Genomic DNA, 22505 nt, shown 5'->3' with positions numbered 1-22505 from the left:
CACCAGCGCAGAGGCCGGGCCGGGCCGGGCCGGGCCGTACTGTACTGTACTCACTCCCGCCCGCAGGCAGGGTCGGTGAGCCTCGGTGCAGGGTGCCATTTTCTCTCCTTGTTAGACCTTCCGGAGCTGAGCAGGAGGCGGCTGCTGATGTGTTCTGTGTCCTGCAAGCAGGTCTGGCAGGGCACAGCATGATTGAAGAGGACTGGAATGCAGAGATGGGGGACGAGGCGTTGCTCCCATCCCTTGAGAAGGTATGGGGGGGAGGGGGGCGGCAATTGTTAGGCTGTAGTGTGTTTGCTTCTTTTACCTTTCCTTCCTCCAACCCCTGTTCTTACAGCCTGGATGGCTGGTGGGCTGTGGTGTCCCCTGTTCCTGTGATTCCGGAAGCACCTGGAGGAACTTGACCTTAACTTGGTGCTGAAAAGACAGTGTTTTCTTAACGAGGTGCAGCAGTGTCAGTCCCTGAAAATGTTGAGGTGCCTTGCCTCCCTGGAAGCTCCTGGGACGTGATTGGTGTGGGTGATTATTGTTACTCTTTCAGATGCTCGATGCTGCCCCTTTGCACTGGATTATGAAAGGATGCATACTTTTTGGGAATAAAATGCGCGCATAAAAGCGGCACATACGAGTAACTCGTTAACTACGGTGTGTGAGCTAGGAACTGAGTACCTATGTGGATAGGCTAGTGGATCAGCATAGGCTGGAAAAGAAGTAGAGCTAACTTAGGCAGGGTAGAAACTTAAAACTGCAGATGGGTGGTGATAAGGAGTATTCCAGTGCAGTTTTTTAACTCCTGAAGGAAGTTGGTGGTTCACGTTGCGTATCCTTTTTGTTTTCTGATGTATTCCTCTTTTGTATCTGCAAGGTATAGTGTTTTTCATGTTGTAACATAAACTGAGAACAGATGCTGGATTTTGGGTATTAGTAGGCCACAATTTCTTGCACAAATCAAATTGGTTTGATGATTGTTATTGCTGGCTATTGAACAGTGAAAGCGCAGTGGTGGAACTGCATTTTTGGAGACTTGCAGAACCACATCTGTTGGTGAAGGTGTGGATTAGAGGTGAGCTGTGACTTCTGTCTCAAAGCCTTCCTTTTAGCTGTTCTGTTTGCTGTCTCTTCCTTCTGGTAGTCACAGAATTGCTATTTCATTTTACCACAGCAATGAATAGAACATAGGTGACCGTCTCAGCTGTTACGTGTTGTTCAGTTAATACAGTGCCTCATGTTGTCCCCAAACTTCATGGTCTTAAATGCAGAGCTGCTGCAGAAAGAGTGAGAAGTTTTCCTGTGTAAGGACTGTAGGTAGGACTTTGAATATACTTTACAGTATATTTTTTCAAATACAGTAGGTAGCCATAGGAGTTTGCTGCAACTAAAGAGGTTTCCTCTGTGACAGCAGTTTGCTTGCTGCTGTTTTGTTCATGTACTCTAGTGCTTGTTGTATACTTCGTGAGCTTCACATCTTAGCTGTGTGTAATGTGATTTTTGGTAACATTCATATGCAAACAGTATACTGTTTAGAATACTGAAATGTAATAAGCTGAAGTGAACAGAGGAGTGTGAGAGTCTGCATTTCAGAAGGTGCAGAAGGCAACTTTTCAAGTGGAAGATATAGCAACTGCATCTGTGTTTACGTACTTTGCTTGGCCTGAAGTTATCATGATGTTGTACCTTTTTTTTTTTTTTTGTAGGTTAGCTTGTTTGAAAGACCAAATGACCTCTCATCTGGCTTCAGTCCGAGTGTAAGCTCATTCGGTATGTGAAAGGCACTTCTGACTGGCATTTGGGGGAGTTGATCACTTGAGCAGTTTACAAGGTTAAAGGAAAACACAATATTATCATTGTGATATTTTAATGTCTCCCCTATGGAGTAGCAGCATCAAATTATAGAGAGAACATAATGAATATACTTTTTTTGACCTTCAACCTTTATTTATTTATTTATTTACTTACCTTTTTTTACTACTTCATTTATTTGTTTATAATACAATATATAACTTATACTGAGTCAAAGATAGCTTTGAATATTAACTCAGTTATTTTTTCTAATTCTAGGTACTGATGAATTTTTGAACAGACAGTGTCAACCAATGAGTAGTTTCGGTAGAGGAAGGAATTTTGCAGCCAAAGGTAACTTCCTCTAATGGCTGTAATTCTACTGGCTAGTCCTATATTATATATTAAATTTTGCTTATTAAGGTGCTCAGTTTTGTTGTATCAGAGCCAAATGAGTATTTGTGACTTGGAGAGTAATTCAGGTCCTTATTTCTGTATAATGTAGGCACTCAGTATCACCCCTTGGTTTTGACTGCACAACACAAAATACCCCACCGCATTTCCCAGAAGGCAGGACTCGACATCTGAAATTGATGTTTTGTTTACATCTTGCTTTGATTCTGTTCTGCCTGCGGAGGGGCATTTTTCTGATAGTTTTTTTGTCATGTAGTATAAAAGTCAAGCTGAGTATTAGTATTCGTATGTATGCTGTGTGAGGGACTATATCAGTTCTCTTCTGTGCAAGACCTGAAAGCTTGCTTTCTTTGGTATCCATGAAGCAGTATTCAGTCCCTGTGCTCCTACTGCTTGCAGTGGTGAGTGCCACACCTGTATGCAGTGCACATTGAGGAGGCAGCTTGGCAGTACTGCTTCATGTGCTTCCACCTGGTATGTACAATATACAGGGGCAGTGGGAGCTGCTGGCTAATTCTGTGTCAGTGGGATTGGTTATGAAACAAGGAAGATTGAAACTCTAGTCCTGGTCTAGGTTGGTTTATCAAAAGTTCTGGCCTGCAGAACAGCTGTGGAGCCACTCAGTGTTACGTTTATTGCATAGATTTAACCCCAGCTGGCATCTAAGCCCCACGTAGCTGCTTGCTCACTCTTACTGGTGGGATGGGATGAGAATTGAAGGAGTGAAAGTGAGACAACCCATGGATTGAGATTAAAGCAGTTTAATAGGTAACACAGGAGCTGCACATGCAAGCAAAACAAAGAATTCATTCACCACTTCCCACTGGCAGGCAGGTTCAACCTTTCCCACAAAAGCCGAGCTCTATCGCACATAGCTGTGGCTAAGAAGACATCTGAGCATCCCCTCTTTCCTTCTTTATCTGCTGAGTGTGATGTGATGCCATATGGGATGGATTGTCCCTGCAGCACTTGGGGTCAGCTGCTCTGGCTGTGTCCCCTCCCAGCTCTTTGTGCCCTCCAGCCTTCTCGTGGGTGGGGTGAGGAGCAGAAAAGGCCTTGACCCTGTGTGAGCACTGCTCAGTGATAGCTAAAACATCCCTGTGTTATCAACATGGTTTCCAGCACAAGTCCAAAACACAACCCCATATCAACTGCTGTGAAGAAAATTAACTTGACCCCAGTTAAACCCAGCACGGTTTATTCTTTCAAAAAATTCTCAACCATTTCTGCATCTTTTGGATCAATGCCCACTGTGGTAGGGAAATGCTAGGTTTGTTTGACTATGCAGATGGCAGCACTTTGTGCAGAGAAATGACGATGAGAAATTCTGCTGTAGACTCTCCAGCAATTGTGAAGTAACTCACAAACTGTATGTAAGGTCTGTAGTATTTATGGCTACTTACCTCTAGACTGTTTTTGCAGTGAACCTGTAAGATGTGATTTTGGTTTTTATTTCTTTATGTAATTGATTTGGAAAAACTCAAACGACGAACAAATTGGTATTCACCAAGCCTTGGTGGAGAGGGAACTACAGATGCTGTGGTAGGAGAACTTCTTGATGTCACGTAACAGCAGATTCTCTTTGTCAATACGATATGATAGAACAGATGTTCAGTTGAAGAATAAGGACTTAGGAGGAAATTCCAGTCTAACCTGGCTGCTTGGATCTTGAACAACACCTAAAACTGTCCAGTGTAAAATGAGAAATACCTTATTTGTGCATATGACTCTTTACTTCCTCTCCTTCCCCATCAGGAGAATGACTAAGGAAAGGGATTAGAAATAAAAATACACTAAATACTTGTCACTGCTGACGGAATAAGCAATTCTGAGTTATAAAAAAAAAAAGTACAAGTTGGTAGATCTGAAAGGCACATTTTCAAATCCTAACTCTGCAGGTACTGGTTATGAAAACTGATAAGGTTCAAATGCTGTCAGTGGCTTATGACCAAACCAGAGTTCTGAATGACAGAATCACAGAATCAGCTAGGTTGGAAAAGACCTCTGAGATGATGGAGTCCTACCTTTGACCCAACACCACCTTGTCTACTAGACTACGGCACTAAGTGCCGCATCCAGTCTTTCCTCAAACACCTCCAGAGACAGTGACTCTAGCACTTCCCTGGGCAGCCCATTCCAATGCCCAGTCACTCTCTCTGTAAAGAACTTCTTTCTAGTGTCTAACCCAAACCTCTCCTGGCTCAGCTTAAGGCTGTGCCTTCTTGTCCTATTGCTGGTCGCCTGGGAGAAGAGACCGATGCCCACCTGCCTACAAACTCCTTTCAAGTAATTGTAGAGAGTGATGAGGTCTCCCCTGAGCCTCCTCTTCTCCAGGCTAAACAACCCCAGCTCCCTCAGCTACTCCTCAAAGGACTTGTGCTCCAGACCCTTCACCAGTCTTGTTGCCCTTCTTTGATTTGCATCTGGATCAAAACCGAAGAGTTGAATGTTTGTGGCATATACGCATGTAAAGTGAGATACTTAGACCTAACGTTTGATTTATGTCTTGAAATCATACAGGAGAGCAGTACTCTTCTTGTCAGACTTTTTGGCAAAAAGTACTTTTTTTCTTCATTGTTTCATATGTTTAGGCAAATCACTTAGTTATATTATACTTTTTTTGTGGATTTATAAAACAAGGAACGGGAAGAATTAAAGGATGCTTGACCTGCACATGTGATATTAGGCAAATTAAATTATTGTGTTGTATGCTGCACTGCAGGTTTTCAAGAAAGAAACATAGAAGATGCGAATACACAAAATAGAGGATCTAAAGGATTCCATGGTGGCTTTGGACAAGGTAAAAGTAAGTTTTTTGTATTGACTAGTTTTTGTATGGGAACACTATACATATTGCCATCCTTTCTGGGTTTGCTTGCTCCCTGAGAACTGTACAAGGGTGAGTGCTGTGAAATGGCTTCTGTTCTTCATCCAGGTAAAAAACCCTTGGTCTGCACATGCAGAATTGTCAAACTAAGTTGTTGTTTGCTGTGCTGTACTCCAGGTTTTCAAGGAAGAAATGCTGCAGAAGGTTCTAGTACTCATACAAAAAATAAAGGGTTTAAAGGATTTCATGGTGACTTTGGACAATGTGAGAGTAAGTGTTTGAGGTGTTTTTTATATTAACTTTGTTTGTATGGGAACAGCATACAATTGGCCATTCTTTCTGGGTTTGCTTGCTCTGTGAGAACTACCAGTACAAGGGTGAAAGCTACAAAATGGCTTCTGTTCTTCAGCTGTTTGTGGCTATGTTGTGGAAGAGGAATGGGGTCTTTAGGAAAATGGTATCACTGAGCATAATACAGTATAGGTTGGAGTTAACAAAGAATCTGTTGGGAGCGTTGCACTGCAGATTTCTTGGAGTAAATATTACTAGCTTTAATTGTAGTATTTCCTTATACTAATTTTATACTCTATATCTACTACACTGTCTAGATGGGCAGAGGAACATGTCTCAGTCTGGAATTCTTGGCTCTACAGAAAAAGGAACATTTACAGATGGTACAGGTAAGACTTTCTAATATGTAGGGGTGAACCCTTCAGACTTGTTCAGTGGTGATTTGTGGCAATGCTGTTCCTTGTTAGCTTGAATGGGTCTTTGAGCAACCTGATCTAGTGGATGGCACCCTTGCCCATGGCAGGGGGATTGTAACTAGGTGATCTTTAAGGTCCCTTCCAACCCAAACCATTCAGTGATTAGAATGCATTTTCAGCGGTGCTCCTTAATATATGAAGAATAATTGATTTGCCCCTATGTGAGTTAGTTCAAGCTAAGTTTTTCAGATTTTTAGTTCAAATAATGATTTTTAGGAAGTGTTTACAGAGGCAGTGTGCTAATTCCTCTAGTGAATGTAACTGCATCCTTAACAATGCGTCCTTTAAAAAAACAAGTTACTGCTTTACAAAACCAGCATGGTTTATTCTTTCAGAAAATTCTCAACCATTTCTGCATCTTTTGGATTGATGCCCACTGTGGTAGGGAAATGCTAGGTTTGTTTGACTATGCAGGTGGCAGCACTTTGTGCAGAGAAATGATGATGAGAAATTCTGCTGTAGACTCTCCAACAGTTGTGAAGTAACTCACAAACTGTATGTAGGGTCTGTAGTATTTATGGCTACTTACCTCTAGACTGTTTTTGCAGTGAGCCTTTTAAGATGTGATTTTGGTTTTTATTTCTTTATGTAATTGATTTGGAAAAACTCAAACGATGAACAAATTGGTATTCACCAAGCCTTGGTGGAGAAGGAACTACAGATGCTGTGGTAGGAGAACTTCTTGATGTCACGTAACAGCAGATTCTCTTTGTTATTTTGATATAATAGACCAGCTGAATACTTTTTGGCAAAAAAGTATTTATTGTTTTTGTTTTTTTCATATGTTTAGGTAAATCAGTTATATTGTACTTTTTATGTGAATTAATAAGGAATAAGGAGAACAATTTCTGAATAAAAGGTGCTTGATCTGCACATGCGAAATTAGGCAAACTAAGTTATTATGTTCTGTGCTGCGCTGCAGGTTTTCAAGAAAGAAACGTTGTAAAAGATTTTGGTACACGAAATAGGGGGTCCAAAGGATTTCATGATGGCTTTGGGCAAGGTGAGAGTAAGTTTTTCGTATTGACTGGTTTGTATGGGAACAACATACATTGGCCATTCTTTCTGGGTTTGCTTGCTCCCTGAGAACTGCCAGTACAAGGGTGAAAGCTATGAAATGTTTTCTGTTCTTTGGCTGTATTGTGGAACATAGGTGATGTCTTTACAAAATAACATTACTGGAAATAATACATCATAGATTGGAGTTAACAAAGGATCTGTTGCACTGCAGATTTCTTGGAGTAAATAGTACTGGTGTCAGTCATATTTCATTATACAAATTTTATACCCTGTCCATTACTTACAGGTATTAATAATGGGCGAAGGGTCATACCTCAGTCTGGAACTCCTGGCTCTAGAGAAAAAGGGACATTTACAGATGGTGCAGGTGAGACTTTTAGTATTGGTGGTGAACCTTTCAGATTTGTCATTGGTGGTTTGTGGCAATGCAGTTCCTTCCTAGCTCTGCTAAATACTGTCGTTCTGATTGTTCTCCCTGTTAAGAACCTTTTGCAAATGTTAGAGATCTTGTTTGTATGCCTGCAAAAGACATGCTTGTAATTTCTATGAATTTTAGTGATTGGATTTTCAAAGCTATTGTCTTCCATAATTTTTTTTCTTGGTCTTTCTCCTACTGGTTGAGTTAATGTACAGTGAAGCAGAGGTGCTAGTCCCAAAATTGGAAGTAAGCCTTAAGAACTTGCTCAGTTTTGAAACAGTCACTCTAGACTCTTTTTTTTTTTTTCCCTTCCTATAAGTGGAAGTATTTTAAGTTTGTCCAGACTGACACGTAAGGTGTGTAGCTCAGAGAGACCAGCTATTCCTGATTAAACTTTATATTGATTTTGGTTTGTTTGTTTGTTTGTTTGTTTTCTACAAGGGATTTTTCCCTCACGGTCCTGTATTCTGTTGCCACTGATGCTGCTATACCTTTTTATCTGTATGTTGTGCTGTCTTAGAGCATAGTAATGTTTCATTCACAGAAATACCATAATTCAAATTAGAAATGCCATTAAGCCAGTGTAATGGTTAGTGGATGGCTGATATTCTCCATGAAAGAACATTTTGTGTGATAGTGGTAAAAGAATTTTTCATAGTAAAAAGGATGGATAAATGATTCTTTACTCAGAGGGTAGTGAAGCGCTGGGACAAATTACCCAGAGAAGTTGTGGATACCCTATCCCTGGAAGTGTTAAAGGCCAGGCTGGGTGAGGCGTTGAGCAACCTGATGTAATGGGTGGTATCCCTGCCTATGGCAGAGATGTTGGAACTAGATGATCTTTAAGGTCCCTTCCAACCCCAAACATTCTGTGATTCAGTAATTAGTATATGTTTTCAGAAGTGCTCCTTAATATCCAAAGAACAATTGATTTGCCTCTATTTGACTTAGTTCAAGCTACGTTTTTCAGATTTTTAGTTCAGATAATGATTTTTAGGAACTGAAATGTTTATAGAAGCAACATGGTAATGCTCCTAGTGGACATAATGCATCCTTAATACAGGATTGTAATTCCTTTTTCATGACCACAGGGTAAACTGTTAGCATGTGAAGACTGTTTTGGTTATTGGTACGCAACAGTTGCACCTGTCTGTATAGAAGTTCATGTGGAAAGATAGTTCTTCATAAGGAGTAGTTTGTTGCCTGGGAAGTATGTCCCTGGATTCTTAAGAGCATGTGTCTGGATGATAGAGGATTTTTGTGACCAGCTCTTGAAAGTGAGGTCCTTAAACAAATGTGAGACAAGAATGCTTTACAGAAGTCTGACTTCATTTGCGAGTGTTAGGTCTAGTAGTATAAAACTAAGTTCTGATAGAGTCAATTTATGGAATTTTGTATCTTCCTGGAAAGTGGAGGGAAATCCAAATGACACCTCACTGAACTTAACTTCAGTAGCTCCATACTTAAAATAGTTTTAGTTTTCTTGATACTGTTCATGAACTTAAGTAGTTCTGTTCTTAAGGTCCGAAGGTGACGTATGTGCCCCCTCCTCCACCTGATGATGAACAAGCCATCTTTGCACGTTATGAGACAGGAATGAATTTTGACAAGTATGATGAAAATATTGTCGAAGTGTCAGGACTGGACCCTCCAGCAGCATTAATGGTTAGTGAACTGGTTAATTGCAGAGTTTGCTGAGCATGATTTTGCAAGGGTGTTTAATTTACTGAGTTTAATATTGGCTGCTAATGAAAATACTAATAAAAATTTGGATTATTGCAGATGGTATGATGTTGGAAGGAGGTGCTGCCCATTTGAAAGATACAAATTTGAATTCACAGTAATATTGACAGACTACATAAATGTTCCAGAGAAAATAATACTGCATGTATAGGAAAAATAGTAATTGAATTGCAGAGGAATACCAGTTTAGATATTGAAAGAAAGAGGTCTTTGGCAGCAGTTGCTGGGAAGGCTGGTAGAGTTATCTTACTAACGTTTGTTACTGGGGGATCTTTAATAATGTAAATGAATGTGTGTTGGAGAAGTATTGATTTGGACAGAGAAGTGTTCGGAAGTATTTCTATCCCTGTTCTCTGTGGCTGTAGTTTATTGTTTAACATACAGCTTTGCTGCTTCTCCATATGGGTGGCTAGTGTTTAAAAAAAAAAAGAAAAAAAAGCCCTTTCTAGGGAAAAGAAAGAGGAAAGAAGTGCCAAGGGGTTAGTAGCACCTGTGTTGAAAGGGAGGATACAGAGGTATTTTCACCATCCGTCTTCTGAAAGGTTTTTTCACTGAAGTTAAAGTGATTTTTGTCATACATGATGCTTTTTGGTAGAAATGTTGCTTTAGCTCCCCTTACTGTTTTTAGCACAGAAACTGTGTGTATCTCCTACATGAAATGAAACCGAACAGTTTAAGTTTGTTTTCGTGGCGTGCTATGATATGAGTTTACCTGCTTGAATCCAGACGTATGGCTTCTGAGCAGTTTTCTCTCACAGCTGATACACCAGCTGAAAGTCTTCTGTCCTACAAAGTTACTTGAATGGCATGAGCAGACTTAAGAGACCTTTGGAACTTTTACCTGTAGGAACCTTGGCAATCTAGATGACTGGTGAGACTCTTTAAAGTTAATTTTTGGATGTCTGCATCCTGTGGTAAGTTTCTCTGACTTTCTAACTTCTGTGATTGTGTAATAACCTGATTTTTTTCTGTTACAGAGCTTTGCAGATGCTAACATATCCCATACTTTAACTGTGAACATTGCTAAAGCTGGATACTCTAAACCTACTCCAGTGCAGAAGTACAGCATTCCTATTGTACTGGCAGGACGGGATTTAATGGCATGTGCCCAGACAGGATCAGGAAAAACTGTAAGCATTATGTATACTGCTGCGACTGTGAACTTTGAGGTGGATGATTTCAGTCTTCCATGTGCCAGATACTTCACAGCTTGTTATCTAGTAATTTAACACTTGGATAGCAATGGCAGGTGTACTATTAAGCACAGATACAAATGATGTCACGTTTTGGGTTGGATTTCCTTTTAGTTTCAGTGAACTACTGTCTTGATACAGTGGGCCACCCTTCAGGGCTGCAGATACAGATTCAGAAATATAGGCAGGCATTCCTAGACACTGCTTATGTGAAAACTCAGCAGTTGAAAGTATGGAGTTCTTTCAGTGTTGTGTGGAGTTTTGTCGAGTGTTTTTTGGTGGTGGTTGTTTTTTTTTTTTATTGATTGGTTGGTTGGTGTGTTTGTTTTCTATGTTTTTGTGGGTGGTTTGGGGGGTGTTTGAGAACTTAGCCAGATTGTAACAGGGTGTTGTGCTAGTTTGTGACACTTGGTTTGGTCAAGTCTGATCTGCACTGAACTTGGTTTTAGGTAATTCAGTATTAATCATGGAACAGCGTTAAGAGTTGATACTAAGTTGAAAGTTGTCTCAACTTATTACACTGCATAAGGTACCCAAATCTAACCACGGACAGCTGATGTATGAGAATGTTTGGCTATGAAGTGTAGCTTTTTGCTGTTCAGTGTAATTGTAGAATCTTGGGTTTGATGTAACATAGCTTACTGCTTATTTCTTCTGGTAAACCTCTTCTGTTTGTAGAAAGGGAAATGTCCAATGCTTATGCTTTAAATATTCTGAATGCTTTTGGGACTGCTGTACAGATGCAGTTTCGGGGTTAACTAGTCTTATATAGCAGTACATGTGCTGGTGTAGTGCAGCTGTGTTGCAAAGTGATCTGCCATTCTAGTAGTCTGCAGAATGTTGATGCATAGTTACTTTACGGACCTTCTGATAATAATCTAGTTTGTAAGTACATGTTAAGGACCTGTTTTGATCCTGGGTACAGAATTATCAGTGTATGTCATCAATGTATGGAACTACCTGAAGAACTCAGAAGTTAGCCACTGCATGCCTGTGTTGCTGTGTTACTAAACTCTTAAGATCTAGAGAAATACTTTCATACTGCTTAAATGAGGAGAAATAAGTTTTCATGTCCTGTAGTGCATTCAGGTCAGTCCTTTTGCAGTCTCATTTCCTTGATTGTGTGCACTATCATTCAAGCTTTAAGATTGATATACAGCTTTTAGCATGACTGATGAAAGCTAAACAGCATAAATACTGCTGTTTTGTTGGTTTTTGTTTTTTTTTTCCTAGGCAGCTTTTCTTGTACCAATTGTGGCCCAAATGATGAGAGATGGTGTAACTGCCAGTAGCTTTAAACAGCAGCAAGAACCAGAATGTATTATTACTGGCCCAACTAGAGAACTAGTAAATCAGATCTTCCTAGAAGCAAGGAAATTTGTGTATGGGTAAGCTTTTGCACTATTGCCTGGTATTAATTATTACTTTGCCTAAATCAACAGTAATTGGTTTTTTTTTTTCATAAATACTTGCAAAAATTTTTTTGTACCAATCAAATTATTGAAAACATTGAGTTCAGATTATAATGAGTTCAAATTTTAATACTAGCCAGCAGGTTTCTTACTATATGGCTAGGGATTTAAATTCCTAATCTTCCTGGTATTGGGGTGGGTGGGTGAATGGAAGGCCTAGATCAGCTTGAAGAGGAGATAAGTACTAAACTTCTGTCACTTACTGATGGGAAAAATGAAACTTCTTTCATGAAGTGTTAAGAAAACTTTCTTTTCTGACCATCCAGGAGCCACTCCGGCAGTCACAGTCACACCCACCAGGGATTTTACTGCTGTGACCAAAGCCCCTTTGCAGTGGGTGGTTCCAGTGACCCCATGGGTACCTCACTTGACTCCCAACACATAGCACTCAGTCAGACAAGGTTTCCACACTAACTTGACCCCAGGTTTCCCATGGCAGAGTCTCAGATCTCTGGTTTCTTTAAGTAATTTAACTTGTGCAGCAACATGCAACAGCTCAAGCTGGATGTCTTCACAAAGGGACCCCTAAACAAGGGAATCCCTGGGCTTTTATACACTCACAGTGTATGTACATGATATTCTGGAATCTTTTTACTGAGTTGTTGGTTCCTGCTGAGTCTCTGTATCAGGTCACCTGGCTAATGGTGCAGGTCCCTGTGCCCTTTGTGAAGCAGAGTTGGTCCCCAGTTCATGGCCTTTTGCTTGGGCTCCAGCCATTTCCAGCCACTCAGAGCTCAGTCTGCAGCTCACACTGCAACAGCACACTGAGCTACCTGCACTAGATTTATTCTTCAACATGAAGGAACTGATTAACTTACCCTATGTAATTTATACTTGCTTTATTTTCATCTTCATAAGAACAGAGGTGTGTTAGGGGTTTTAGTTAACTTTCAGTGATGGTTTCTAGTAACTCTTACTTCCCTGTGTTTCTGGTCTTCGACAGACATTTCACAGCTCAAGGAAACTCTTCTAGCTTTCAAAACAGAACAAAAGATCTAAACCTGTCATTTAAACTTTGGATGTTGTATGACAATACATTTGTACTAGTTTTGTCATTGATCTTTCCACTCCTAAGTAATAGGTTTCACCAGTGCACAGAATAGAATTAAATCTATTGTCTGTGACAGTTTGTTGCTGTTTGGAGGTGCAATGCAGAACATCATCAGTGCAAAATCTGGTGGGGTAAATCAATACTTGGCTTTGTTCAAGCAAACTTAGGCTTGGAGGCTGTCTGCCTTTGAAAAGTAGCATCATGTTTGCCTATGTACTTACTAAGCATGTTATTAAGAACAGCTTCTTAATCTGAAACTCTTCTAATGTTGTAGCTAAACAAAGTTTAGCTGTCCATCATCATTGTAGCTAATTCTGTTCACCTAGATACAGATGATTTCACAATAAAATAGCTTCTGAATCTAGAAAGCTTCTGCTGCAGCTGGCCTCCAGTAAAAACAAGATAACCTCTGTTTGGGGGGCAGTCAAGCAGTATCAGGATGTGAATCTGTTGTCTCTAAAGAATTGCATGCATATTGCTCAGTTCAGATTTATGATGGTCTTAAGCTCTTTAGTTTAATTCACAAATAGGAATATGAAATATATGTAAAAGTGGATAAATATTGGAATTGTAGAAGTCCCCAAAGCATTGCTATTCTTGACTAAAACTTTCTGAAGAGTTTTTATTAACTCTGGTAAAAATTGTTTATGTGTTTATGTGTTCAGTGTTGCTGCATATGAAGCTGAGTTAGTATCTTCAAGAAAAGACAGTTTGAATTTGAGTATAAAAATACTTGTTGCATGCATGTAAAAACTCATTGTGTGCATATAAAGACCTTAGCAAAAGGTTATAAAGGAGAGCTTGTAGACTTGTTTCACAGCTGTATAAGATAGTTCTTGCTTGAAGAGGTGGTTTTCTACAGAAGAGTATCTGGTGTTGCTGTACTTGGTGGATCTACCCAGAAAGCTTAGTGAGAAGAACACTGAGTAGTGTAGTCTTCAAGTGGATTTGCAGTCTAATCCTTGTGTCACACACAGCGTGATTAGTTGCTTTACAAAGATTCTGTCTGTGTATTTTAAGATCTGCAGAGATTACTTTTGAAGCTCTAGAGGCATATAGAGAGGTGGTTCTGCTTTTCCTAAGTGTGCTGTATAAAAGGGAACAAAGTCTAACACCGTTTTGGCTGTGTTAGTGTTAGTAGCTCTCAGCTTAAGCGAGAGGGAAGAATGCAGGTGAAATCAAGAGTTCATTCCAAGCAGGCCATCTTGGCAGCCTCTGTTACACAGTGAGAATGGGAACTTCAAGCTTACAGTGAGTGAATTCCTGTTTTTTTGAGTCCTTTTGGAGCGAGCTGTATGGAAAAGGAATTAAACCACTCTAAGCTTGTTTGTGGTAGATCTGATTATTTTTTACAATTTTTCCTGAAACAATACTGTTTGCATACTGACATAATTAATCCGAACTTTATTCTATGTAACAGAACTTGTATAAGGCCTGTTGTGGTCTATGGAGGTACACAAATAGGCCATTCAGTTCATCAGGTTATGCAAGGCTGCAATATACTATGTGCCACTCCAGGAAGGCTTCTAGACATCATTGGAAGAGGAAAGGTAAGATCTTAAAATTTAATGTGAATTCCCTAAGCACTCTTACCTTTTTTACCTACTGGTTTTTGTTCTTCAAATTTGATAGAAGCAGAGATAGATATTCTAAGACAAGGTCACTTGTATTTCAGTGCCTGTACAAAGGCAGCATACTGATTGGTTTTCTATGGCTATAAGTTCCTTGAGGTTTTTGAAAGAATAGCCTGAGTGTAGATCTCTTCGGTTCCTTTCAGAGCCAACTGGAAAATATCAGTCTAAATCAAAGTGACTGCAGTGTTCGTGGCAATAAAGTTTCATGGTTTAAATACATGGAATAGCTTTGCCTAGTTCTTTTGGAAAATTCTGTAGCAGATTTTCACTTACTGTCTTGGTTTTTTTGCTACGATGGCTTTTATCTAACTATATTTTCATAGCAATTTTATTAAAAATACAAAAAATTCCAGTGTAATACTGTATTTTGAATTTTTATTTTTTCCAGCCATTGTAAATTCAAATCCAAATTGATACACATTATATTGGTGACTCAATGATGTTGCACTGGACAAATGAAGTTTGGAAAAACATTTCCTGGTAATAAACTGGAGATTAGTTTTCTACTGTTGTCAGGCTTTTAATCAAAGTGATTGGTCTTGGTCAGGACCAGCAAAGTTGAACTGTCCTTAATAATACTTTCTGACATAATTTATTTTTTCAGAACAAAAGGTTTTCTTGAGAATGTGTGAGGGTTGTATGAGAGAACCTAAAACTCCAAGCATAATTCCAAAATAGATGTGCTTGACTAATAGTTGATCTTCAGGTTCTATCTCAGTTTATATTGCTGAACCAAGTTCTGAAGCACTTCATCGTGTGCATAGTATTAGAATTAGGACAAATTAAAAAGTTGGGGTTGAGATGCAAATAAATATTTTGATTCGTGAATAATTAACTTTCGTTTTTTAGTAACTTCTACTTGAAAGAAATAAGTAAAAGATGGATTTTACCAGTTAGGAAATCTTGTAAGTATATGCTGTCAGTGAACCAATACTGTTCTTCTTTGACTGAAATACTTGCAGATTAGTTTGCATAATGTGAAATATTTGGTGCTAGATGAAGCAGACCGCATGCTTGATATGGGTTTTGGCTCAGAGATGAAGAAGCTGATTTCTTTCCCAGACATGCCACAAAAAGACAAACGCCAGACACTAATGTTTAGTGCCACATTCCCTGAAGAAGTTCAGAGGTGAGTAAAGTAAAAATAGAAACATATGTGAAGATGTACAGAATTAAATAACTGAAGAGTTAAGAATACTCCTTATATTTCTGGGCTTCAACAAGTGCACATTGCTGGGTCATATCCAGCTTCTCATCCACCAGCAACCCTAAGTCTTTCTCCTTAGGGCTAGTCTTGATCCATTTTTCTGTCCAGCCTGTACTTCATCCTGTCCTATTGAATCATGTAAAAGGTTTCTCTTCCTCTCTTTTATGAGGCCCCTTTAGGTACTGGAAGGCTGCAGTAAGGTCTCCCCAGAGCCTTCTCTTCTGAGAGGCCTGACCAACTCCAGCTCCTCAGCTCTCTCAAGCTTGCTTCACAGGAGAGGTGCTCCAGTTCTGTGGTCATCTTTGTGGCCTCCTCTGGACCTGCTCTAACAGGTCCATGTCTGTCTTGTGCTGAAGAACCCAGAGCTGTACACAGCACTCTAGGTGGGATCTCATGAAGACAGTGTCATAATCACCTCCCTCAACCTGCTGGTCATATTTCTTTTCATGCAGCCCAGGATGTGGTTGGAGTTCTGAACCCAAACAGTGCAGACATTTTTAGCTTTTTGAAAAATGCACATATGACTGCTTGTGTTATCCCTGACTAGACAGAGAATAAAAATATTTGTTGTAAGGGTTGCTTATTGTAAATGAAAGTACTTGATCTTAAAGCAAAAATAATCTACGTAATAGACTTCATGTTGCTCAATTTTGTCTCTTTTTAAGGCTGGCTGGTGAATTTTTGAAAACTGATTTTTTATTTGTTGTTGTCGGGCATGTGGGTGGAGCATGCAGCGATGTTCAGCAAAATATTCTTCAGGTTTCTCAGTATCTCAAGAGAGATAAACTGATGGAAATTCTACGCAGCATAGGTAATTTTCCTTGTTGTTAATTGTTTACCAGGAAAGAAAAATTGCTTGGTTTTAAACTTTGTTTAAAAGGTCATGATTCTGTGATTTTATTGTGACATGCTTTACAAGACTACTGATGAAACTTGAAGTGGAACTTCAGAATTTCCAAGTTTTTAGGCATATTGTGTTACAGATACTTCATAAATTCACACAATACTTTTGATTGGAAGGGACCTCTGAAGGTCATTGAATCTAATCAAATACCCAGTATTCGTCAATGTCTCATCTATTGAGTACTAGCAGATAAGCGTCCTAGATGGTTTTCTTCTTTATATGGTCAGTTACAATTCTTTAGAGGCCCCCTGGTGGTCTAGTGGTTAGGATGCGGCGCTCTCACCGCCGCGACCCGGGTTCGATTCCCGGTCAGGGAACTCCTCCAGGCAGATGGAGCTCGTCAGCCCTGTAAGGCAATCCATCTAAGAGAAGGTCACTCTAAACAAACCTGCATCCTGAGGACCTCACTGCCATCATCCGTGCTCGCTCGGCCCCGGCAGATGAACCTCAGGATTAAAGGGTGGGCTCAGTTCAGCGCACACTGTGTCTCACCTAAAAAATCCACTGCGCAGGCTCGAAGGGTAAAGACCTTTCCCAAATCTTCGTTCGCAAAGACTGGCCATGAGTGAGTGAGAGTGACAATTCTTTAGTATCTGGAGGTGTTATCTCAAGATTATAGGTGTATTAAAATTCTTACCTGAATGTTTGGGCCTGTATTTTGTAAGTGACTGGGATTCTTTCATTTTTGTTCTGAATTTATCTTACGTTTTAATGCTGAAAACTGGAACTGAGTTTGGAATTAAAATGTAGTTTGTCCGCCTTGCTGTTCAGTGCTCAGGATGGCGTGCTGCTCTTAGCTTCATACTGTAGAAAGGGAGTACTTGCTTCTCAGAGAGCAACATTAATTTCTTCCTTTTATTGAGGAGAAAAATGGAAGGCACATGTCTTCACAGGTTTCTGTATTGATCTAGAAATCGATCAGTTGAGTTTAATTAGTTCAACACAATCAAGAAATTACAATATGTGCGTATATATTAGGTGTTTATATAAGTAAGTGCAACTCTAAATAGTGAAGTGCATCATGTTTTGAACTGTAGTGGCTCTGAACTTCTGTTCAACATAGGTAATGAGCGAACCATGGTGTTTGTGGACACAAAGAAAAAAGCAGACTTCATTGCGTGCTTTCTTTGTCAAGAAAATATACCAGCCACTAGCATCCATGGGTAAGTATTTTTAAAGTGAAAGTCACCTAATACTATTGTGAGAAGCTTTTATTGAGAACATGGGTTTTGCCACATCTGTGGTTTAGCTTGCAGTGTTTCACATAGTCCTGTAATTCTCAGTAACTCTGCCCAATGGAGAATGTAAAGCTTCTAGATGCTGGTTCTCACAGCATTTGCTGGGCATACATCTTTTTGGTTGACCAAGTGCTGTGTTTGAACTGGAGAATCTTTTATGCCTACTGCTTAGAAAATCAGTATAATAAATTCTTACAATCAGCTGTTCTTCATGTGTAGTTTTTGCCATAATTTCCGTAACCAAAACCAGAACTTTTGCTGTTACTGGTGAGATGATGTTCATAAATGCGAGTGGCAGTTGTGGACCTTTCACTCTGTCTTAGAGCTTCCTCAAAATGATAAGTCACATGCCATACAGATTTCTGATGCTGTCATTTCTGCCTCTATGATGTGTTCATGGACTTAGCATTTGTATGGAGATAGATCTAAAGAAAAGATGCTTCTAACTTGTGTTAATAGTCCACTTATTAGTGTTGCATACCTGAACAGATTCTGAGAAACAAAACTGAAGTAGGTTCTGATTCCAGGTAAAAACACGTCTAAGATGATGTGTCTTTCACATCATGAGCTGGAATGAAGTTTTCTGGTTTGTTTTTTTTTTTTATCCTAGTGGCCTGTAGCACATTGAAAATATAATTTTGTAGTGGTTTTTGTATTAGGAGGAAGGGACTTGAATTTTTGCCAATAAAATTATGTTATGGGCAGTGTTCTGACAGATGTCAGAACATCAAGGTTGTAGAGGGGTTAAAATGATCTTATTACACAGATACGAGATGTTTATGTGTACCCTGTGGCCTGTCAGATGTATAGATGTGTGAAAGTCATATTGAGAAGGTCTGGCCTTCTGTTCTTGGCTAGTCTGAATTGCTATCCCACAAGTTCCTTATGTGAGAGGAGGTTCTTAACACATTTCTGTAGAAACACTGCACTGTGAGTTAAAGACACTTGAATAACTGGTTCAGTGGAAGCGTCATGAATGTTAGTGGTTTCTGATTCACTTTACCCTTTTGAGTTGAAGTTAGGATGGTTACTCTTCTCTGGAATAGTGGTCATACTAGACTTCACTAAATATCCCGTGTTAAGATCCCAGAGAGTACTGTTTAGGTTTCTAATTTGTTTCCTCATTTGGACAACAAAGAGTGTGAGTGAAACTCTGATCCACAGTAGTTAAGTACTGGATGATCTGTAAATACTCTTTAAACATGCAAACCCCAGAGCAAATATGGTTTTCTTGGCATGATGATAAACAGAAGACAAGTTCTTTACTGTTGGCTGGCCACATTTTTTAGTATATCTGAAAAATGCGGGAGTCTAGGTAGACTTAGTTACTCTGACTCCCTGCTACAAAGCTGTAGGAGAAGGCCTTCTAACTATGGCTTGAAGAATCAACCAATTAAACAAGTGAATCTTGTTAGGGAGGCAGTTTGATGCATGATTATGTCTGATACTTTAAAAAACCTCAGTGTATCTAGAGACTTAAGTTAAAGCAGTTGCTAATCAGTTAAAAATTCAGAAAACCTGAATTGGTACTATATGTGGGTTGTTCGGGTTTTTTTTTTGTTTTGTGTCTGTTGTCCCCCACAAGGACTACATCTATCCATGAATCATGACATTTAAAGTGTATCTTAAATAATACTGTAGATCTTTTGAGACATCTGTTCTAACCATTGCTTTCTTTGTAGAGATAGAGAGCAGAGAGAGAGAGAAATAGCCCTTCAGGATTTTCGTTCTGGAAAATGTCCAGTTCTTGTGGCAACCTCAGTGGCAGCAAGAGGTCTGGACATCGAAAGTGTTCAGCATGTTATTAATTTTGATCTTCCTTCCACCATTGAGGAGTACGTACACAGAATTGGACGAACTGGCCGCTGTGGAAATACAGGGAAAGCGGTTTGCTTCTTTGATAATGATTCGGATGGCCATCTTGCACAGTCTCTAATTAAAGTGCTTTCAGACGTAAGTTTCAAATCTTACTGCTTAACTTTCTCTGCTCTTTGGGATTTTGCTTTAATGTACTGAGCAACTGTTAGGTCTTTGGAACAGCTAGAGAACTCCTGAATTGGTAAAGCAGTCAAAGTCTTTAAATTCTCTTTCTTAATTATGTAGGCCCAGCAGGAAGTTCCTCTTTGGTTGACAGAAGTTGCTTTTGAGTCTGAAAGAGGAAGACTCTCGGTTAATGTCCAAAAGGTAGGTTTAGAAATGAACTGAAAGTCTTGACTTTTAGAACTTTGTCTTAGTGAAAAAGTGTGCTTAGCCATATATATCGTGAGTAATGCCACTGAAACTGTTTTGACTGTAACTGCATCCCTTTTTTTAGTTGTGCATCTTCAAAGAATTCCAAAGAATTACTGAAACTAATTTCAGACAACTTGCTTGACTTGGACTCTTAACGGTGTGGCCTGTTGTGTGCCTTACTCTTGATCTGTAGTGTCAAGAATTAGTCTGTGGAAGACAGGTTTGTGCAAAATATGCCAAGGCTGTAGTTCCAGAAATTTCTCTACTACCCATGTAAAATGGGAGCATATAGTTGCTGATCATACAGTTACTGCTTGCTGTAAATCACTCAGTCAGGTAACTTGTTGACTAAAATCTCAGTTAATTGTAGTTAGATAAATGCCCCAGTCTGGTCCATGTCAAAGTTGTTCTTAATATCTGTGATGAGGAGAAGCCTTCTAGTCTAATGGTGTTTTAAAATACAGCTTGAATAAAGGAGAAAGCCTCTATGGCATAGCTCTCAAATCACTCTGCATTTAATATTTTAGGATTTAAATTCTGTGCTTACTCCTATTTTGAATGAAATTCAAATTTTCAACTGATGTTTGTTACTTAATTACCTTTATCTAATTGGATTTTAACCAAAAGCCTTTCCTTCATCTGTTACTTCCAGTAAGAACTTTATCACATCTCAGTTGTATTCCAAATGTTGATACTTTCTTAGAGACCATGGTAGAAGTAATTGCTCTCACTTCTTAGATGGTGTCTGAAGCTTGAGTTCAAGCTCAGACCCTTCCTTTCATTAATTATCTTTTTCCATACCGTAATTACTGAAAGTACTGAGAAGTTTGGGTGTTTTTTACTTGCCTGGCTAGTTCCCTAATCAGATCTGAGTAATTTTTCTTTACATCTTTATGGGATCTCAGTTATACAAACTTTACTTCATTCTCACACTTGAAGCTTTAGTGGATCTTTTCCTGTTTATTCCTTTTCAAGGACACTTTTTTCATTTTTATAGATTGCTTTCAAAAGTGGATCTCACTAGATTCTTCCAAATACACATCTTCAGCCTTTGTGTAATGTCTCCCAGTGTTTCATGAAATCTGTAATTTTCTAGGTCCAAGTCCTTTATGTCCTTTATAACCTCTGAGCTACCAAATCTAACTGTTGCCCAAGGATATGTGTGAATACAATATTTTCAGATGAAATCTCTCTGCCTGCATTGGGAATACTGTCCTTGATATCACATATATACAGTGCACCAGCTCTTGAGTTGGAGATCATGAGGTTCTAATTCTTTTGAGATCATCTGATGTCAGTCTGACAGAAACTGTGCATTTGTAACCAGTCCTATTTTTTTTCTTTCAAATGAACTATTAAAGCTGGGTTTTGCTGCTTTACTTTTATTGAAAGAAAGTCTTATCTAATGTTCAGTAAGGATCCTCATGCCCTTTCTCTTGGAGAAGAAAGGTAATATTAATGTTTTTATAATATTCACTTTCAAAGGGAATGCATAGAAGGGCCATTCGATAATCAAATGGTGAATTTGAAAGCGGAATCTGTTGGAAGATCTTATCTGATTATTTTGGGATGATCTTATAGGTGACCGGACTTCAGTGTTTTGTTTTTTTAAAAGGCATTTGCTGAGAAAGTAATTCAGTCACTTTTATGTAAGAAATTGAGAAGGAAGTTTTTTCCCACAGTTGTATGAACTGATTTGTTTTGGGTAAGAAAAGATGTTGGGATGTGAACTTCAGTAAGTGTTACTACCACACCTGATGAAATCTGAGGTTGATTAAACTGCATTAGTTTCACACTGGGGTCCAAAAACCTTGTATATAGAAGGTTCATGATAAAAACTATTTAAAAGTGGTGTTCAGATACATTGAGACACGAACGCAGGAAGCTGAAATAGTTTTGCAGTGACTTTTACCATTAAATAATTGAAAGTGGTTGGGATGATTCTAAATTAGGACCTGTTCTGTTTCCTAGAATAACAGAGGTAGAGGCAACATGAACCCAGGAGAAATGAAGATGAAGTATTCTGCAAGTGAAGTTGAGTCATGGGATTAAAACTATTTTATCCCAAACTGGTTTATATTCTGTTGCGCTGTAAATGAAATGTTGCATGGGAAGATAGTCTTGTGGAGACCTAGTTTGGGAAAGTACTTTTTAAAAGGGTTCACTTGAACTTTGTCCCTTTTTTGTAACATGTCAGTTAAAAAGTTTGAATCTTGTGTTGTGATGACTAAAAGATCTGTTGAACACCTCTTAAGCGATTACTTAATAGAAATTTGAGTTCTCTTTGAATGTAGCCTCTGTATCAGATATTACAGAAAAACACATATTGCGCTTTCATGAACTAGTGTTATTTCGACATACATGGAACGTTTGCATCTCCATATGGAACTAAAGATCAGTGGCTACACCCACAGCTTAGTGGAAATACACGTTTTTACAGAGCTATCATCAGAGAATGATGGAGCCCTGTTTGTTTCTAGTAGAATGTTTTTACCTTTGACAGACAAATACACTTCTGCTGTCTCTTGTGGAAAAGTTTGCTTTAGAGCAAGCCTGGTGACTTAGGTCCAAGAAGTTTCCCTGGCTTGTAGAACTTATAGAGGGTA

The 22505-nt window shown here is 39.1% G+C and overlaps 1 protein-coding gene and 1 non-coding gene across 2 annotated transcripts; both read left to right on the top strand.

Moving 5' to 3' along the window:
- The first annotated feature begins 87 nt into the window (after positions 1-87).
- DDX4 (DEAD-box helicase 4) lies at positions 88-22214 on the top strand. The gene is made up of 18 exons (XM_018077146.2): positions 88-251; positions 1695-1758; positions 2059-2133; positions 4916-4993; positions 5081-5296; positions 5629-5700; positions 6710-6790; positions 7094-7174; positions 8748-8890; positions 9946-10098; positions 11395-11549; positions 14105-14234; positions 15281-15447; positions 16191-16336; positions 17493-17592; positions 19350-19620; positions 19771-19851; positions 21871-22214. The coding sequence occupies exons 1-18, from the start codon at positions 189-191 to the stop codon at positions 21949-21951; spliced, it is 2157 nt and encodes a 718-aa protein (XP_017932635.1). The 5' UTR covers positions 88-188; the 3' UTR covers positions 21952-22214.
- Positions 16675-16746, top strand: TRNAE-CUC. Its single transcript has one exon. It is a non-coding gene; the product is annotated as a tRNA-Glu (tRNA).
- Positions 22215-22505: the final 291 nt, after the last annotated feature.

Source organism: Manacus vitellinus, unplaced genomic scaffold (genome assembly GCF_001715985.3).
Source record: "Manacus vitellinus isolate BGI_N305 unplaced genomic scaffold, ASM171598v3 scaffold_36_pilon, whole genome shotgun sequence".
Lineage (NCBI taxonomy): Eukaryota > Metazoa > Chordata > Aves > Passeriformes > Pipridae > Manacus > Manacus vitellinus.
The sequence above is the reverse complement of the archived record's forward strand: the minus strand, read 5'-3'. Positions and strand labels throughout refer to the sequence as shown.